The 17,577-nt window shown below is 43.5% G+C and overlaps 1 protein-coding gene across 4 annotated transcripts in view; it reads right to left on the bottom strand.

Annotated features, from left to right (window-relative positions):
* The window catches only part of DENND1A (DENN domain containing 1A), a 593,192-nt gene that overhangs the window by 157,404 nt on the left and 418,211 nt on the right, over nucleotides 1-17,577 (bottom strand). For all 4 annotated transcript variants that reach the window (XM_083161010.1, XM_083161012.1, XM_083161011.1 and 1 more), the window contains exon 13: nucleotides 16,207-16,332. In XM_083161010.1, the coding sequence (XP_083017136.1) occupies nucleotides 16,207-16,332 (126 nt within the window). The remainder of the gene's footprint in view (nucleotides 1-16,206; nucleotides 16,333-17,577) is intronic.

Here is a 17,577-nt window from a genome sequence, read left to right as displayed (position 1 = left end):
GGTTTTTAACAGTGTCTCTTTGTTGTACAAAGATTTTTATTTTCACAGCCATCTAAATGTGCTTAAGTTGTGTTAGAAACACATATTAAACACAGGCTTTTAATCCAACCAGTGCGCCTGTAGCCTAAAATAGCAATTTCCTGGGACTTGTGAATGTTTTATTCGCATATGAAATTACAAGTATCGTATCCAAATAAATATTTACCATATGTTTGGAGATAAAGGCAGGGCTAATTTACCATTCTTCCGTATTTTCATACAAAATTCGAGTGTCTTTAATATCACATTAATGCAATCCAGATCAGTTTCCTCCCTATGCTCTCCCCCCCCCCCCTCTTCCATGCCACCAACATAGGGCAGCACGGGCGGTGTAATGGTTAGCATTACTGCCTCACAGCGCTGAGGTCATGGGTTCTATCCCCACCATGTGTTATATATATACGGGGCAGTACGGATGGTGTAATGGTTATATTACTGCCTCACAGCACTGAGGTCATGGGTTCTATCCCCACCATGTGTTATATATACAGGGCAGTACGGACGGTGTAATGGTTACATTACTGCCTCACAACGCTGAGGTCATGGGTTCTATCCCCACCATGTGTTATATATACGGGGCAGTACGGACGGTGTAATGGTTAGCATTACTGCCTCACAGCACTGAGGTCATGGGTTCGATTCCCACCATGTGTTATATATACGGGGCAGTACGGACGGTGTAATGGTTACATTACTGCCTCACAGCACTGAGGTCATGGGTTCTATCCCCACCATGTGTTATATATACGGGGAAGTACGGACGTTGTGTAATGGTTACCTTACTGCCTCACAGCACTGAGGTCATGGGTTCTATCCCCACCATGGGCCTAACTGTGCGGAGTTTGTATATTCTCCCTGTATTTACGTTGGTTTCCTCTGGTTTCCGGATTCCTTAAAAATCCAAAAATATTCTGGTAGGTTAATTGTCTTCCAACAAAAATTAACCCTAGAATGTCTGTGTGTGCGTGTACGTGTGGTAGGAAATAAAGAGTGTAAGCTCCACTGGGGCAGGGACTTAAAGTTGAAATATTCTCTGTAAAGCGCTACGGACTGTGTGTGAGATATATAAACAACTGGTAATAAATACATAAAATAATTAAATAGGATAGCAAACAGTTGTTATCACTAATAAGTGTGTATTTCTCTATCTGCTGTTGATTCTGCACTTGTGTGTGTTTCTGCTTTCTTGCTCCTCTTTATCCCTATAGAGCAGGCTTTCCCAACCACGGTCCTCAAGGCACACCAACAGTGCAGGTTTTGTGGATAGCCAGGCTTGAGCACAGGTGACTTAATTAGTACCTTAGTGATTCTGATTAAACCATCTGTGCTGAAGCCTGGATATCACTAAAATCTGCACTGTTGGTGTGCCTTGAGGACCGTGGTTGGGAAAGCCTGCTATAGAGTATACATAAGACATTTTCTGTGTGACTGCAGATCGCACGGCACTAGCAGTGTAACGTGACATTACACCGCGGAGAAGGTCCCCAGCAAACATCAGATATGCTGAGACACCCGGTATTTGATTGTTAGTTTCCCAGAAGGCAGGTGAAAGTGATCCTATGTACGCGCTTTACGACGCAGAACCTTCCTCCTCCTTAAAGCCACAGGTCATTAGTATCATTTTCTACCTCCGTGTTGCTTGCAATTGTACTATGACTTCCTACATCCCAAATGAGAACAAATGGGCTTTCCTTGCAGAGTCATTAAGAGCATGGATATTTGTTTTGCTATAGGAAACGTGATGTTTTTTAATATCTTGTCATTTGTCTCAAGTCTTCCAACATTCCTATAATTCAGAATATGAATGTGATCTTTCCACTGTCCGTAAATTATTTATATCTATAATGCTTTGCGTTCGTATCCAGCACAAATTTTTTATATCATTTTTCTTTTTAGGTTTCGCTTTAAGTCTAAAAAGTTTATTCTGATTTAACTGTGATTCACTTCTTAGGGTTTATTGACCAACCAGAAAATTTCTTTATATTTCTTTCTTTGCATCTGCTAAAGTTTAGCAACTAATCAATGAAAACAATTATAGGTAGACAATGTTTTAAATGAATATACACAGTGATTGGACCAACCTGTGAATGACATTAATGATGTTCCGATTATTACGTTGGTGATTTACACTTGTGGAATAGCAGCTAAATACAACAAGATTTAGGACCAGATGTATCAAGCTTCAAAAAGTGATAATGTGGAGAGTGATAAACAACCAGTCAATCAGCTCCTACCTGTCATTTTTCAAACCCAGCCTGTAACATGACAGTGAGGATCTGATTGGCTGACTTTATCACTCTCTATTCTAGCAGTTTTTAAACTTTGATACATCTCCAGTTTCTAAAATACAGAATTCTTTAAGTGTGGCTGAGGCAGGGATGTATTTGCATTTGATGGTTCAATAAACATAAACTGATTCATCACAAAATAAAAAATCTTTTATAAAGTTATCTTCAGACTGTGTGTATAGGATGTATCTAACACATCCCATGATATCACACTGCATATATATATATATATATATATATATATATATATATATATATATATATATATATATATATATATATATATATAAGCAGTATGCTCTGCACTCAGTGCCAAGAGGCAACAACGCTATATATAGCAATCGGTACAAACAGAGAGCGGCACTCAGCGGTCTTAGGGCAGAAAATCTTTATGGTGGGGTGTCCAATATTTCGGAGCAGCTAAGCTCCTTTTTCAAGGTGTACAAGGTTGTACACCTTGAAAAGGGAGCTTAGCTGCTCCGAAACGTTGGACAACCCACCATAAAGATTTTCTGCACTAAGACCACTGAGTGCCGCTCTCTGCTGTACACCTTGAAAAAGGAGCTTAGCTGCTCCGAAACGTTGGACACCCCACCATAAAGATTTTCTGCACTAAGACCGCTGAGTGCCGCTCTCTGTTTGTACCGATTGCTATCCTCTCCCCCCCGGGAAGGCACCGACGGCAGCTGTTCAGTCAAGGAGAGTGCCGGGCTGACATTAACTCTCTCTCTCTCACTAGGGGGGGTGGAGGCCTAGTGGTGGCGCTGGCCCTGGTCTCAGGAGCAACCCAGCATTTGTGGTGAGCTGCCTGTCTGACCCTTATTGGCGGGTTGCTGACTTCACATGGAGGCAGGATGGAGCGGCGGCCCATTATCAGGGGCGTGGAGGAGGCAGCGCTTTCTAGCTGACAGCGCTGCCTCCTCCATAGTGTGAACGGGACCCAGGTCGCTCGACATGGGTTACCCATTCACACTGCACCATTACCTGGGTCAGAGCCATGTTCGGTTGAAATCCAAGGTTGCTCAACCTGGCAATAACCCAGGTTTAGAGTACGGACTGAAATGGGTATAAGTTGCAATATCCAAAATCTTCTGGTGCCAAGCACTTTGAATATGGGAGACTCAACTTGTGTCAAGTTTGCTAGAGGCTAATATTTGAAGAAATACCCAGTATAATATCCCCTAACGTAAACCACTCAACTAAAAAAAAAAGGTTTCAAGTATTTGTATTGTTTTGTAGAAAGTTTTTAATTTTATCCAGAGGCTGAGAGTAGAGAAAAGAAGACTAATAGATATTTCTACAAAACATTGTGTATTGTGCGATGTATTGTATATAAATTACTGGTATGATGCATTGTGCTAAATTCATTGAGATGTGAATAATGTGTTACAACAACTGTTTCACTTTTCAATTAATGGAGGCACAAAATTTACCATGGGCCATTCTTAACAAAATAACTGCTGCTACAGTATCTCTTTATTTACCAGTTTACGCTGCACATGCGGGCCGGGAGAAGGTCCGGGCCACCAGTGAGGGTTTTCTGGTAATTCTACAACCAAGCTTTCCCCATATAGGACATAAGACCATCCTGCGTTTAGTGTGGTACGTGAATATCGATTTTTGTAGCCCCTTGATGGGATAAACTTTATAATAAGACAGCACACGATCATAGAATGCCATCCGGCGGTGGTCAGGGCTGCAGTACTTGATGGCCCTCAGCTCGCATGCCGATAAAAGCCATCACTACATTGTCACTCCACCAAGCCGCTGGCTCCATTGTTGCCCATTCAGCACCCGCGTCTGTTGTGACATCACTGTGCAGCACACGGCGTGATGTGGTGACATTACCGCACGTGCCTGCCCGCCCGCTCGCTCTGCTCAGAGTGACTTGACCTCACTGTGACCTCCTGAGCCCTCGGTCCCTCTGTCTGTGGGCCGCGGCTGCAATCAACTGAATGGGTGCCAGGTGTTCCTCCTCCTAGGAGGTGATGTTGTGAATAGGTTGGCCCTGGCTGACAAAAATAGAAATAATAATACTAATAATAAGTAAATATGTGTGTGTGACTAAACTTAACTGTGATGGCCGATGAGCAGGAGCGGAGTATGTTAGGGGAGAGAGGGCCTGGGGCGTCGCCCAGTAGGCAAGTGGGTGGTGATAGATGCGCCCAATAGGCAGTGATAGACATGCCCCTCAAATTGTGCACCCTCTAATAAAATGCGCTGCACAGACCTATGTTCATGCTAAAAACAGAGGTGTGGTCTCACAATGGAGGGGCATGGCCACATAATTGTATCCCCAATTCAAATGATGCCATTGCCACCTGAGCTACCCCTCGCCACAGTGGACAGTGTTAGCAATATTGGCACTGACATTTTCCCATCACCTCCATCCCTCGCTGTATACAGAGTTAGCACCATTGCCTCCTCATAGATTATATAAGGCACCAATGCTGCCGGAACTGGAAGTGGGTGTGTGGGTCTGTGTGTGTATGGGGGGGTGTTTTACTCACCAAAATCCGACCCGGTACCTGCACTTTCACAATAAACCCAGGTTGCCCAATATACTGAGGGCGACCCGGATTTATCCGTTCTTGGTGCTTTCACACTGCACCGCGCCGGGGTTGACCCAGCAACATCCCGGCAATAATCCAGGTGTGAGGTGAGGTGTTAAAGGGGTTTCATGATGGTCATACATCAGGACGGCAAGCATCGGATCCGGATCGTATCACCATCGATTTTCCGTGAACTCCCTGGCAGCTTCCCAGTCACACGATAGATCTTATGTGTGTAAGATCTGCAATTCTCGGCATTTCCTTGTCAACAGTAACATCTTTAGATCATGTGTGTAGAACAGAAGACCATATGATCCATCTTACAACCTGCAGGCCTGCGTATTGCAATGTAATCATACAAAAACACCTCACAATGCATCACCTGAAATAGGGCCTCTGACAAAATCCTTCTTAGATGGACAAAACCATGTGCACTGCAGGGGGGCAGCTGTAACATGTACAGCAGGGTTGCCTACTTTCGAAAAATCATTTCAGGGAGAAAAGTAAAAGCCAGGGGGCGGGCCTTGCGTCGCACGGGGGGCGGGCCGTGCATCGCACGGGGACGGGCCTTGCGACGCACGGGGGCGGGCCTTGCGACGCACGGGGGCGGGCCTTGCGACGCACGGGGGCGGGCCTTGCGACGCACGGGGGCGGGCCTTGCGTCACAAGGGGGCAGACTACATGGTGTGGACTGGACCTCAGAGGTTTTACACATCAGGGCATTCCCCAAACCCTGCAGCAGCACAGGGCACCCATGGGCATGGCATATAAGGGGACATATAGTGCTAAATACTATGGTAGGAGATAGAGGGAAAACGTGGAGGGGGTGAGGTTATGCCAGTAGCACTGTGCCTTCCCCACCACAGCTGCCAGGCCCCATACCTATGTACTAGGTGTAATAATAAAGCAGAGCTTGTGGACACATTACATACATTAGGGCTTACTCCCCTCTGCCTCAGCCATTACCTGTGCCTCAGCCATCAGTCCATGTCTCTGACACCGGACACTGGCTGGTGTGGTGGGGGACGCAGCCTCTGTGTGATGTGGCCACTCCAGTCCAGCAACTCGATGCCCAGCTCAGAACTACATTTCCCAGCATGCATAAATATCTGCTGCTTAGCTCTCAATATGCCGGCAGCGTGCAGCACAGGAAATAGAGGATTACAAGTCCCGGCAACCACTGTACAGAGCACCTAGCACACATCATGATGTAGCTGGAGGTACTGGTAGGCAGCAGGGGGCGCAGAGTCATCCTGTCGGCGGCAGCGTCGCCAACTCGCCGCTACAGTACCTAGTAAGTAAGTACACATGCAAAAGCTGCAGCTGCGGGAGAAAGGGGCCGTCTTCCGGGAGTCCGTGAGATGTCCCACAATTCCGGGAGTCTCACGGACATTCCGGGAGAGTCGGCAACCCTGATGTACAGATAGAAATAGATTTGGTGATTTTTTGGTGATTCTTTGCAGGGTAAATACTGGCTGCTTTATTTTAACACTGCAATATAGATCTCACTTTGAAGTAAAACCCCACCCAAATCTAATTAGATCTGCACAAGTTACATCTGCCCCCCTGCAGTGCACATGGTTTTGTCCATCTAAGAAGGATTTTGTCTGAAAGAGTGAACTCGAATAAGGCCCATAGTTCTAATGGCTTCAGAGTTACTTGCGCTGCCACACTGGTGAAGCTGGAAGTTATTATTTAATCAAATTTAATATATATATTTTTTAAATTAATATTTATTATTATTGCTGCCATATAATGTATAAATCTCTCTAGTCAATCCCAAAAACCAAGACAAACAAAAGGCACCTGCCCATTCCTTGAGCTCTTCGCCAATGTAAACAATAAGCTCTTCCATAAGAAGAGAGAAGAACCGGAGGACAGAATTCAGGGTTCTTGTTATTGGTGAAAGCAGAACTGGACACAAAGCTTTTCTGTTTTTGAATAATTTAGAGGTAGTGGGGAATTTAGATTAAATTAGAGTACCTGGGAGCACTACCGCAGGTGCTGTCTGACAACTGGTAGTTGTAGCTACTGATATGTCAAAATCAATTAAAAGTTAATTTCTCTGTAATACATTAGCGACAACGCAAAAAAAGGTAAAAATAATAAGATCATGAAGGATAAAAATAAATAATAATGTATGATATAATCTCTCTCTCTCTCTCTCTCTCTATATATATATATATATATATACATACACATTTACACACACACCAAGCTCTGAAACGCCGTCCGGGCAAACGTATAAACTGACTTATTTCCATTGGAGTCGGCTGAAGACTGCGTGGGCGCTGACATCGCGTGACAAAGAAAGCCACGCCTGCGTTCCCAAGACAACGCCCGGCTTTTTCATGGGAACGCCCATCAAAAACTGTCCATTCTTATTACGATCTGTGCTCATATATTTAATGAGATTTCTTTTAGGTATGTAGGATTTATTTAAAAAAAAAAAAAAGCGTTTTAAGGGCAATATTCTTGCTAATATTTTGAACATATCCTGGCCACAGTAAAAGTATACTAAAGGAAATGCAGCTAGACAAAGTGGGAGTGGGTAAATAAACTATGATATTCCCACTGTAGAAATAACCTGGGTAAAACAAAAAACATTGGTTGGTATATTCAATCTTAAAGAACTGGATATTTAGGCAGTTAGCAGGTATGAATGTACAGTACAGCATGTGTACTGGTATTAAATACACAACATGTTTATAGTTAAAATAACTTCAAATCAGGATTAATAATTATCAACCCCATTCAAACAAATGTGTTGTGGTTTTAAAACTTAACACGGTTCTAAAAGATACAGTAATGGTTAAGTAAGTAAATATACGAAAATAGGTGTTTCCTTATCAGGTGAAAGAGTGAACATTATTTTATTCCCCACAAGGTGGCAGTCTTGGAAAGAACATGAGGACAAGACAACTAATGTGTTGGGTTGCCTTTTCTTTGTTTCTTTTAATGATTATACCTTTGAAAAAGCTAAACAATTAACATTTACTCATTTTGCTGCTACGTATGTATGTACATTTGATCTACAGACCGTTAGCAATAATTGCAAACATGCCCTTCGGTATTATCTAGGTCTACTTATATCTAAAGTATTTACTAGATTGTAACTATTTATCAAACTGTCGGAATATAACCGGCTGAAGTACTGACAAAGCCGGTGGCGATCCTGCCTGTTTTTAATTTCTAATGAGTCATTAATGTATTCATTATTTCCTCAATTCGTTAGTGCAATGCTGTCAAATTATTATCATAGAGAGGGACACATTTCTGCTGGAACTATGTTCATTGGTAAAATAAAAAATGTTGCAAGTTGTAAGGGGAAAGGTGGGGATTAATAAACAGGACTTTTTTATTGACGGATCTGGTTAAACTGAGAGTTGTTCACAAAATTGCACTATTTCTGTGACATCACAATCGTCAATATACTGTATATTATTGGAGGTCTTAAGGCAGGTGGCATCCAATTCATCTTGAGCTACCCAGGACCCTCCCGGGTGACAGGGTCGAATGCGATGTATCTTCTGCCCTTCTGCATGTGGTGTATCGTATGTGATCCCCGCACCCTGCCGCCGGAGGGGAGTCCGACCCGGAGATCTACCGTGCAGCATTTATGATCTCTGGGTCACGTACGATGCACATTAGACCGCTCATCGGATTGGACGTCAAGACACATGCTATTTGGGTTGATTTAACCTGATTTCTCAGCCCGATCCACCGAAATCGGGCCCAAATCACATAGTGTATGGGGACCTTTATATCCCTGTAATAGGTTTAAAAAAATGAAGTTAGATTGGCCCTACAGCCGCCATCCCATTAGCTTGGTGATGATCTCCAGGATGTCTAGGAAGAGTGACTTATCCGTAATAGTCAGGGGTGCCGCGTTGCAGAGAGCCAAAGGGAACGGTATGATTTATAGAGGAAAAAGACTCACACACACACACAGTAGATATATGTCACTAGAATTGTACGTTAACATTGTAAATGTCTAGTTTACATTTTATTTCTGTTGCATATGGATTACTGTGACGGCTGCCTGTGCTAGTTTATCAATGTGTGTACCTGTCTAACACTGTCATTGGCGCATTTGTCCTAAATCTCTGGCAAAGCATCTGCCTGCCTTACCTGGCCAATTACATGTACTTATCCATCTGTCTGTTTAAATGTCATTGTGGGCAGTTGTTTCCTCGCGCCGTGATTACAAGTAGCTTTAGTGGAAATCCAAAAATCTTAAAATTCTGTACATGATCATTAACAGATCATAAAAAAAATAGTTATTGTCTGACACTTATGAGATGCGTTCCAGGTAATCCCACAAATTAAGATTTTATAGTACAAAACGCCTATGTTACAATATTTATTTTCATATGTAGTTGTGCTAATGCCGCATTTCATATGTAATATAGTGCCAAATGCCAAAAGTAACACGATTATGAAAACAGATATTAATAAAGTAATTTATGATCAACTCTTTCATTTACCCCAACAGCCTCCTAGTTGTTTAAGGCAACCAGGGCAGATAGTATCAGCCTATAGTATAGTTTGTTACACATGGAAAACCCTCACAGCTGAAGAGGGGGCGACAGTGGTACATCATTGTGGTTTGGCAAAGATATTTTGTGACCAATATCTTTTCTCAGTTCTGCATGCACCTTATCCAGGTGCACAAGACAACGTGTAAAAATTGGGCACTGTAAAAAATGTACACTAATAGGGGTCCATGTGCTACAAGAAAAAAAAAACTCATGCCCACCTTTTCATGTGTGGACCATTTGTATCTCAGCTTGTCACCTTTGACATGCACATGGTCCACACATGAAAAGGTGACATGCACATGGTCCACACATGAAAAGGTGACATGCACATGGTCCACACATGAAAAGGTGACATGCACATGGTCCACACATGAAAAGGTGACATGCACATGGTCCACACATGAAAAGGTGACATGCACATGGTCCACACATGAAAAGGTGACATGCACATGGTCCACACATGAAAAGGTGACATGCACATGGTCCACACATGAAAAGGTGACATGCACATGGTCCACACATGTAAAGGTGACATGCACATGGTCCACACATGAAAAGGTGACATGCACATGGTCCACACATGTAAAGGTGACATGCACATGGTCCACACATGAAAAGGTGACATGCACATGGTCCACACATGAAAAGGTGACATGCACATGGTCCACACATGAAAAGGTGACATGCACATGGTCCACACATGAAAAGGTGACATGCACATGGTCCACACATGAAAAGGTGACATGCACATGGTCCACACATGAAAAGGTGACATGCACATGGTCCACACATGAAAAGGTGACATGCACATGGTCCACACATGAAAAGGTGACATGCACATGGTCCACACATGAAAAGGTGACATGCACATGGTCCACACATGAAAAGGTGACATGCACATGGTCCACACATAAAAAGGTGACATGCACATGGTCCACACATGAAAAGGTGACATGCACATGGTCCACACATAAAAAGGTGACATGCACATGGTCCACACATAAAAAGGTGACATGCACATGGTCCACACATGAAAAGGTGACATGCACATGGTCCACACATGAAAAGGTGACATGCACATGGTCCACACATGAAAAGGTGACATGCACATGGTCCACACATGAAAAGGTGACATGCACATGGTCCACACATAAAAAGGTGACATGCACATGGTCCACACATAAAAAGGTGACATGCACATGGTCCACACATGAAAAGGTGACATGCACATGGTCCACACATGAAAAGGTGACATGCACATGGTCCACACATGAAAAGGTGACATGCACATGGTCCACACATGAAAAGGTGACATGCACATGGTCCACACATGTAAAGGTGACATGCACATGGTCCACACATGAAAAGGTGACATGCACATGGTCCACACATGAAAAGGTGACATGCACATGGTCCACACATGTAAAGGTGACATGCACATGGTCCACACATGAAAAGGTGACATGCACATGGTCCACACATGTAAAGGTGACATGCACATGGTCCACACATGAAAAGGTGACATGCACATGGTCCACACATGAAAAGGTGACATGCACATGGTCCACACATGTAAAGGTGACATGCACATGGTCCACACATGAAAAGGTGACATGCACATGGTCCACACATGAAAAGGTGACATGCACATGGTCCACACATGAAAAGGTGACATGCACATGGTCCACACATGAAAAGGTGACATGCACATGGTCCACACATGAAAAGGTGACATGCACATGGTCCACACATGAAAAGGTGACATGCACATGGTCCTCACATGAAAAGGTTGGCATGAGTTTTTTTTTTCTTGTAGCACATGGACCCCAATTAGTGTACTGCTTTGCTCACCATGCTTTGGGCAAGGATAGAAATCCCGATCAGAGTACATGTACATGAAAAATTAAAAAAAGAAAAGGCTATAATATGTAAAAAACTCATGTCGACCATATGATGTGTTGACGACTGTGATGTCATCATTATGACCATGTTGACCTAACACGTTAACCTATTGAATGTTGACCTAAACTCCAGATACTTTTTTCTTGGTGGCATGAGAAACACAGAACCTCTCGCAGAGCCCTCCACGAACCAGTGCTTACGGTGTGCAACGATTATGGCAGGGAACTACAAGTATAATGAACCAATGCGGTATCTTCCCTGTGACATCAAAAACAAAATGCTTAAAGCATGATCGGAGCAGACAGTATTTTAATCCAGTCGGCAATGCGCTAAGGTCCCTTGGAATCCAGCGCCTTGTCTACGGCTGAAGTGAGACCCTTGGCATTAATCTGCGCCTGGGTCCCTTGCCTTCGCATAGTGTCCACCAGCTGTACTCTGATGCCACACACATTTTGGCAACAGATCTGCAATCACATCTTGCACATGCCAACCACCTGTTTCCAGGAATATAAATGAACTGGGGATGGCAGAGCCTCATTTTCTCTTGTGGGTTGTTTTTTATTCGGTCTTTGCTGTGTCATTCGGTCTAACACACTGTTCGGCTTGTGGGTCTAGAAGTTAGTGTCATTGGGAGACTGCTTAGAAATCAACACAAAACACTGTATGGAATACAACAATCCTCTACGCAGCAACTGCCATGTGACAGCCAATAAACTCTCTATGTACCTGTGCACAGAACAATCAGGTGTGTGCGCTCTTACAGTGACAACACACCAACCAACTGCCTCCGGTTTCCCTATAACATCCAGTAACATTGGACCTTATTCTAGTTCACTCATAGAGGCAAATTCCTTCTCAGATGGACACAACCATGTGCACTGCAGGGGGGCAGATGTAACAGGTGCAGATAGAACTAGATTTGGGTGAGTTATTTTGTTTCTGTGCAGGGAAAATACTGACTGATTTTTTTTTACACTGCAAAATAGATCTCACTTTGAAGAAAAACCCCACCCAAATGTAACTCTCTCTGCACAAGTAACATCTACCCCACCTGTAGTGCACATGGTTTTGTTCATTTTGAGAAGGAATTTGCCTGTAAGAGTGAACTAGGATAAGGCCCAATGTGTACGTCACCTACCCCACAGAATAACACTCCTTTACTAACCCTGTAAGTGCCAAGTGAATTTGTCAAAATAGGCATGACAATTGGCAAGCAAACATTTTTTTAGACATTTTTTATTTGAATTTATATAACAAATGTGAAGGACACTGGCATTTCTAGTGGATATGTTGGGCAGCTCTCACAGAGATAAGATTTTGACACTCAAAGGGTTAACGAGTGTCAACTGCCAAGCTGATCAGTCAGTGGGTTGGATTTATGCTGATCCTTGTAGTGTCATGATAGAGGGTCTTGTGGTGTCTCTCAAGTCAGGGGTGTCAAGGAAGTGTGGGGGGGGGTATTAATTACCCGGAACCAGATCTGATGGCCCTGGTCCTCCCCCTATTAGCTGTATGCCGTAGCTGCAGCAGCTCTTGTCCTCAATTGAACACTTGCTGCTGTGTGCTTGGGTGCGGTGTGGCCATGGAGCGGATTACAGTATTATGTATTTAGCCCCGCCTCCCATGATTAGGCAACACTCCCAAATACCTGGGGCATTTGGGGGTGTTGCCTAATGTATAAAGTAAAGTGGGTACTATTATCTTGTAGTGTTAGGCCCACTATATCATAGACTCCTTGAAGTGACTGGTGGCTTAACCCTATTTTTGCAATCACAGGTTCATTATAGCTTGTTGGGGGAATCTTGTGAGTTGTTTTATTCTGCTCAATCAACAAGATAAACTGAATCTGAACTAGAAGAGACCAATGGAAAGTGTCCCTGCTGGGTAAATCACAGTGCTTGTAAAACCTTAAAGCCCAAACCCACTAGGAGATTTTTTTCCAATCGGGCTGGTTGGAATGAAAATCTGGAAATTTCTGGAAACAAATGACGATCAACCATTTGCCCCCAAACGCTGGGAAATGGACAAAAGTGGTCACCTGCATAAAGGCCCATACACACTAGAAGATATTGGCATTGATCTCGTTCAGAAATTGGCTCTGAACAATATTTATGGCAATATATTTTAGTGTGTACGCCTAATATCTTTAACAATGCGCCCCCCCCCCCACACACACACTCATCGTTAACGATATTGACATCTTCCGGACATGCGGGTCAATCTGCCAATATCGCTCATGCTGTTTGCACCCATCGCTCAGTGTGGATGCACAATATCTTTCATGATCAGCTCAAGGGAAATTGTTCACCAATATCTGTCGTCTTTCATATCTTCTAGTGTGTATGGGCCTTAAATTGACCAATTTGTCTGTAGGACCAATTTGTGTCTGTTTTTCATGATTACGAGCAAATGGTCAATTCTCATTTGCTCCTCAAAATTTCCAGATTTTCATTCTAACAAGCCAGATTGGAAAGATAATCTTCTAGTGTGTATGGGCCTTTACCTTTTTCTCTGTTTTATGCACTCTACACTGTATGAGAAGTCAAGGTGTATCAGAATAAATTTTAAAAAAGGCCAGTTACTATTTCCCATGGAAGCATTACCTTAATCCTAAATATACAGTGATCTTAAGAACATCTGAGTGTCATCTAGAAGGACAGATGCCCATTTCTGCCAATAAAATTCATCAACCTACTGGCAGGAAACGTATTTGGCGCACATTAATTACAAAGGGCCATGCAAGGTAAGAAGTACGGGCTCGGGGGCTGCGGTGATTTCTTTTTGCATGGTTCCTGTCCAATACATACAAAGTTAAATGAAATAATTCTGCGCTATACATACGGAGAGTAACAGCCCGGTCAGTGTGTGCGTAGTGTGTTCTATGTTCTCACTGATGGTACACATCGTATCTCCTGGAACATTATTCCTATTTGTCCAGGATTTTCCAGATGAGGTTGTGCTAATGATCTATGCAACTGCAGCAGCAGCATCACGGTGGCTTCTGCTGGTAATATCCCTCTTTACAGCTTTAGCACAGAACCGAATCGATGTTACTCAGCATTCCGCCAGCTGATTAGAGAACCCGGGACAAAACAGGAGCTGGATGTATTTGTTTTGACACAGCACATCAATATGTTTCTCTGGATTGTCTGCACCTCCAAACAGTAGGTTTTTATACAACAAGTACACATTTAACTTGAGCCCGAACGTGCGCGGAAGAACAAGAGAATATGGCTGCCAATAAGATGAAGACACTGGAAATGTGTCAATTTGTCAGCTGCCAATTACAGGCAATAGATCATCCAATCAGGAAGAAAGATCCCGGAAGGGTTAAACCATGTATCTCTCAGACAGATTTGGGGGATATGCTCTCAGAATAGAAAACTGATCAAGTCCCACTAAACCTACTTGATTTCTAAGAATGACTAAAGCTCATAATAGTTACAGGATTGTCGGCAAGGCGACCGACTTTTTTCTTTAGGAACGCAAATATGGCTCCACGCAATGTGAACTAACCATATTTTTTAAAAGATAAAACAATGGTTTCAAAAGGCATTTTGTCATCTTGCCATGATACAAGAAAATGTAATGTGAATCAAAACGTAACTGATGCAGCCCACACACGCACCGATTCCAGCGTGCGTTGTGGGCTTAACTAGCACACACAGCATCGCATCATATGCCTTGTGCATACGATGTGCATGCGATGCGATGCTGTGCTAGAAAAAGCTAGTACAAAAAGTATGTGCAGCACATACTTTTTGTACTGTACGATGAGGTGCCGCGGGAGCGCGCACCCCATCGTACAGCATCGCACCGCCGGCATCGGCGCGTGTGTGGGCTGCATAAGGGGCAGATTTAGCACCAGCCAATCATCTCCCAACTGTCTTTTTCAAACACAGCTGATTGGCTGGTGCTTTATCTCCTTTTACCTTTTCTCCGCTTTATCTCCAGTTTATCTCTTCTCCAAGCTTAATAAATCTGCCCCTCAGAATGAAGATACAAAGTCTACAGACACTTCAGAAGGTTTCCTTAGTGCTGAGCCAATCTGGGGAAAGACTATTCTGTACAACATTAGCCAACTGGCACCTGTATCTGGCATAAGGAGACGTAGCACACTACGCTGAGCTACATAACGAACGCTACCATTGTGCATAAAAAGATACACACTCCTTTTTTCACATAGACAAACGCATGGTGGGGGGTTTCCAGTTACCCATAAACCTTGTTTCTCCATGTCCTGGCCAGTGGCCATTGCATGCTGTGTAAAGGGCAGAATGGAGCATTTGTACACGCCCACTGGCAGACTTTCCTACAAAGCATGGTGTGTGTGTGTGTGTGTATGTGTGTATGTGTGTGTATGTGTGTGTTTGTCTGTCTGTCTATGGATCTCAGAGCTACAGTAATTCATCACAACAGAGAGAGAATCTAGTGAGTGTCTTATGGTGTGTACACACAGCGCAAGTACCGCGCGATGCGATCCCGACGCAATCAGATCGCATCGCACGACATGCATGCCATCTGCATACAACTTTGACTATATAGTGCAGATCGGCACCATATAGTCTATGCAGCCAAGACTTTCTGCTTGCGATACGTGAACGCGCATCGGGATTACAAGGGTTAAAAACCGCATATAGTCAAATTCTTATGCAGATTGTACCCGTGTGTACACACCGTTACCGTACTGCATATGTCTGAAGTACTGTATTCCAGAATTGGCACTTTGCTTGGGACAGGCTATAGCTTGTTACTAACTACGCATCCTTCATACTGTATGCTAATGTCAATCACTGTTACACAGAACTTTTACACACCCGGAAATCCAGCATCTGCCTCTGTTGTAAGTGATGACATTAACGAAATACAAATATTTCCACTTACTGGTTCAATTTTGAGTGCGCCCCGGTAGCTGCCAAACAAAGAGGCCTGGGCTTTGAGGAACGCATGGGCGACCCCATCTCCGGTGGTTGTGGACACCTTTCTCAGTCTGTTCTTTAAAGCAGAGACCTGAAAAACCCAACAAAACATAAATGCGTACAATACAAATATTACCAACAGTAATCCAATGCGTTATTTAAGACATAGGCTGTACTGCCATAGGCTCATGTATAAGACTCTCATAGGATTGAAGAATGAGATGGTTAAGAAACCTAAAATTGTATTTCAGCCTTCTATTAATTACACTATGTAAATTCTCCTACATAAGCCAAATTTCAGTATTCATACTGTACGCTGTAAACATACTTAGCGTTCATTCTAGCATCCGCCATCTTTGAAAACCCATGCAGTTCCTCTTCCATGCCTGGGGTGTCACTAACTGCTGTGGTGTTTCTAGCACATGTCTGGTTTGCTTATCAGCACTGATTTACAGCCCAAACTGTGCTAGAAGCACTACAGAAGACAGCGACACCCCAGGCAGGGAAGAGGAACTGCATGGGTTTTCAAAGATGGCGGGTGCTAAAATGAACACTACATACTTATGTTATATTCTTTCCTGAGTCAGGCAATCAACGTTCTCCAACATTGCAGATGCAAATACAAGTTTAAAAGACATTTTAAATATTTGTCAGTCTACAGCAGACATGAAAGGGTCGGATACAGCTGTGCCATTGATTATCCAACTTTGTAAACTGAGTTATCCTTTCAGGTGTCTGCATAAACAGTTATTTTAACTGATGTCGACGATCATAATTATGGAGATCAACCAAATATTCCCAAGTTTGTGACACATGAACAATATAAAAGGTGGTAAATGTTCAAGTTTGACCATTTAAGTCAGAAACCCCTAACAAGTAATGAATTAAGCCAACTATTGTGCGTAAATGATTGCATTGTTATGGTGTACTGTATTGTGAAGATGAGCAATCACGAAAAAACAGATCCAAAACGTCACCTATTCTTCCAATCACGTAAAATGATTTTACTTCAATATGCCTTATATTTGGAATGTACAAATTGCTCCACAATAAAATAATTTACATACAGATGTAGCGCCTCTCAGCCAGCAGTCGGAATCGGTAGATTCCCAGCGGTGGCCAATGCTGGCGGAGAGGCGATGCATCTGACGGGGACGCGCGGGCATCTCACAAGCACGCGCATCCCCTTCACTCGGCGGCGGGGAGCAGAAACCCTGCCCGACTTTGCTTCAGGGAGACGGGCAGGGTTAGTGCGGAGTGCGGGGTGCGGGCAGTGGTGAGGAGGCGGCGGAGGGCGGCTGCAGGCTCCATCAGAATTGGGTACGCGGCCCTTTCT

Source organism: Crinia signifera, chromosome 9, assembly GCF_055691185.1.
Source record: "Crinia signifera chromosome 9, ASM5569118v1, whole genome shotgun sequence".
NCBI classification, from domain to species: Eukaryota; Metazoa; Chordata; class Amphibia; order Anura; family Myobatrachidae; genus Crinia; species Crinia signifera.
The sequence above is the reverse complement of the archived record's forward strand: the minus strand, read 5'-3'. Positions and strand labels throughout refer to the sequence as shown.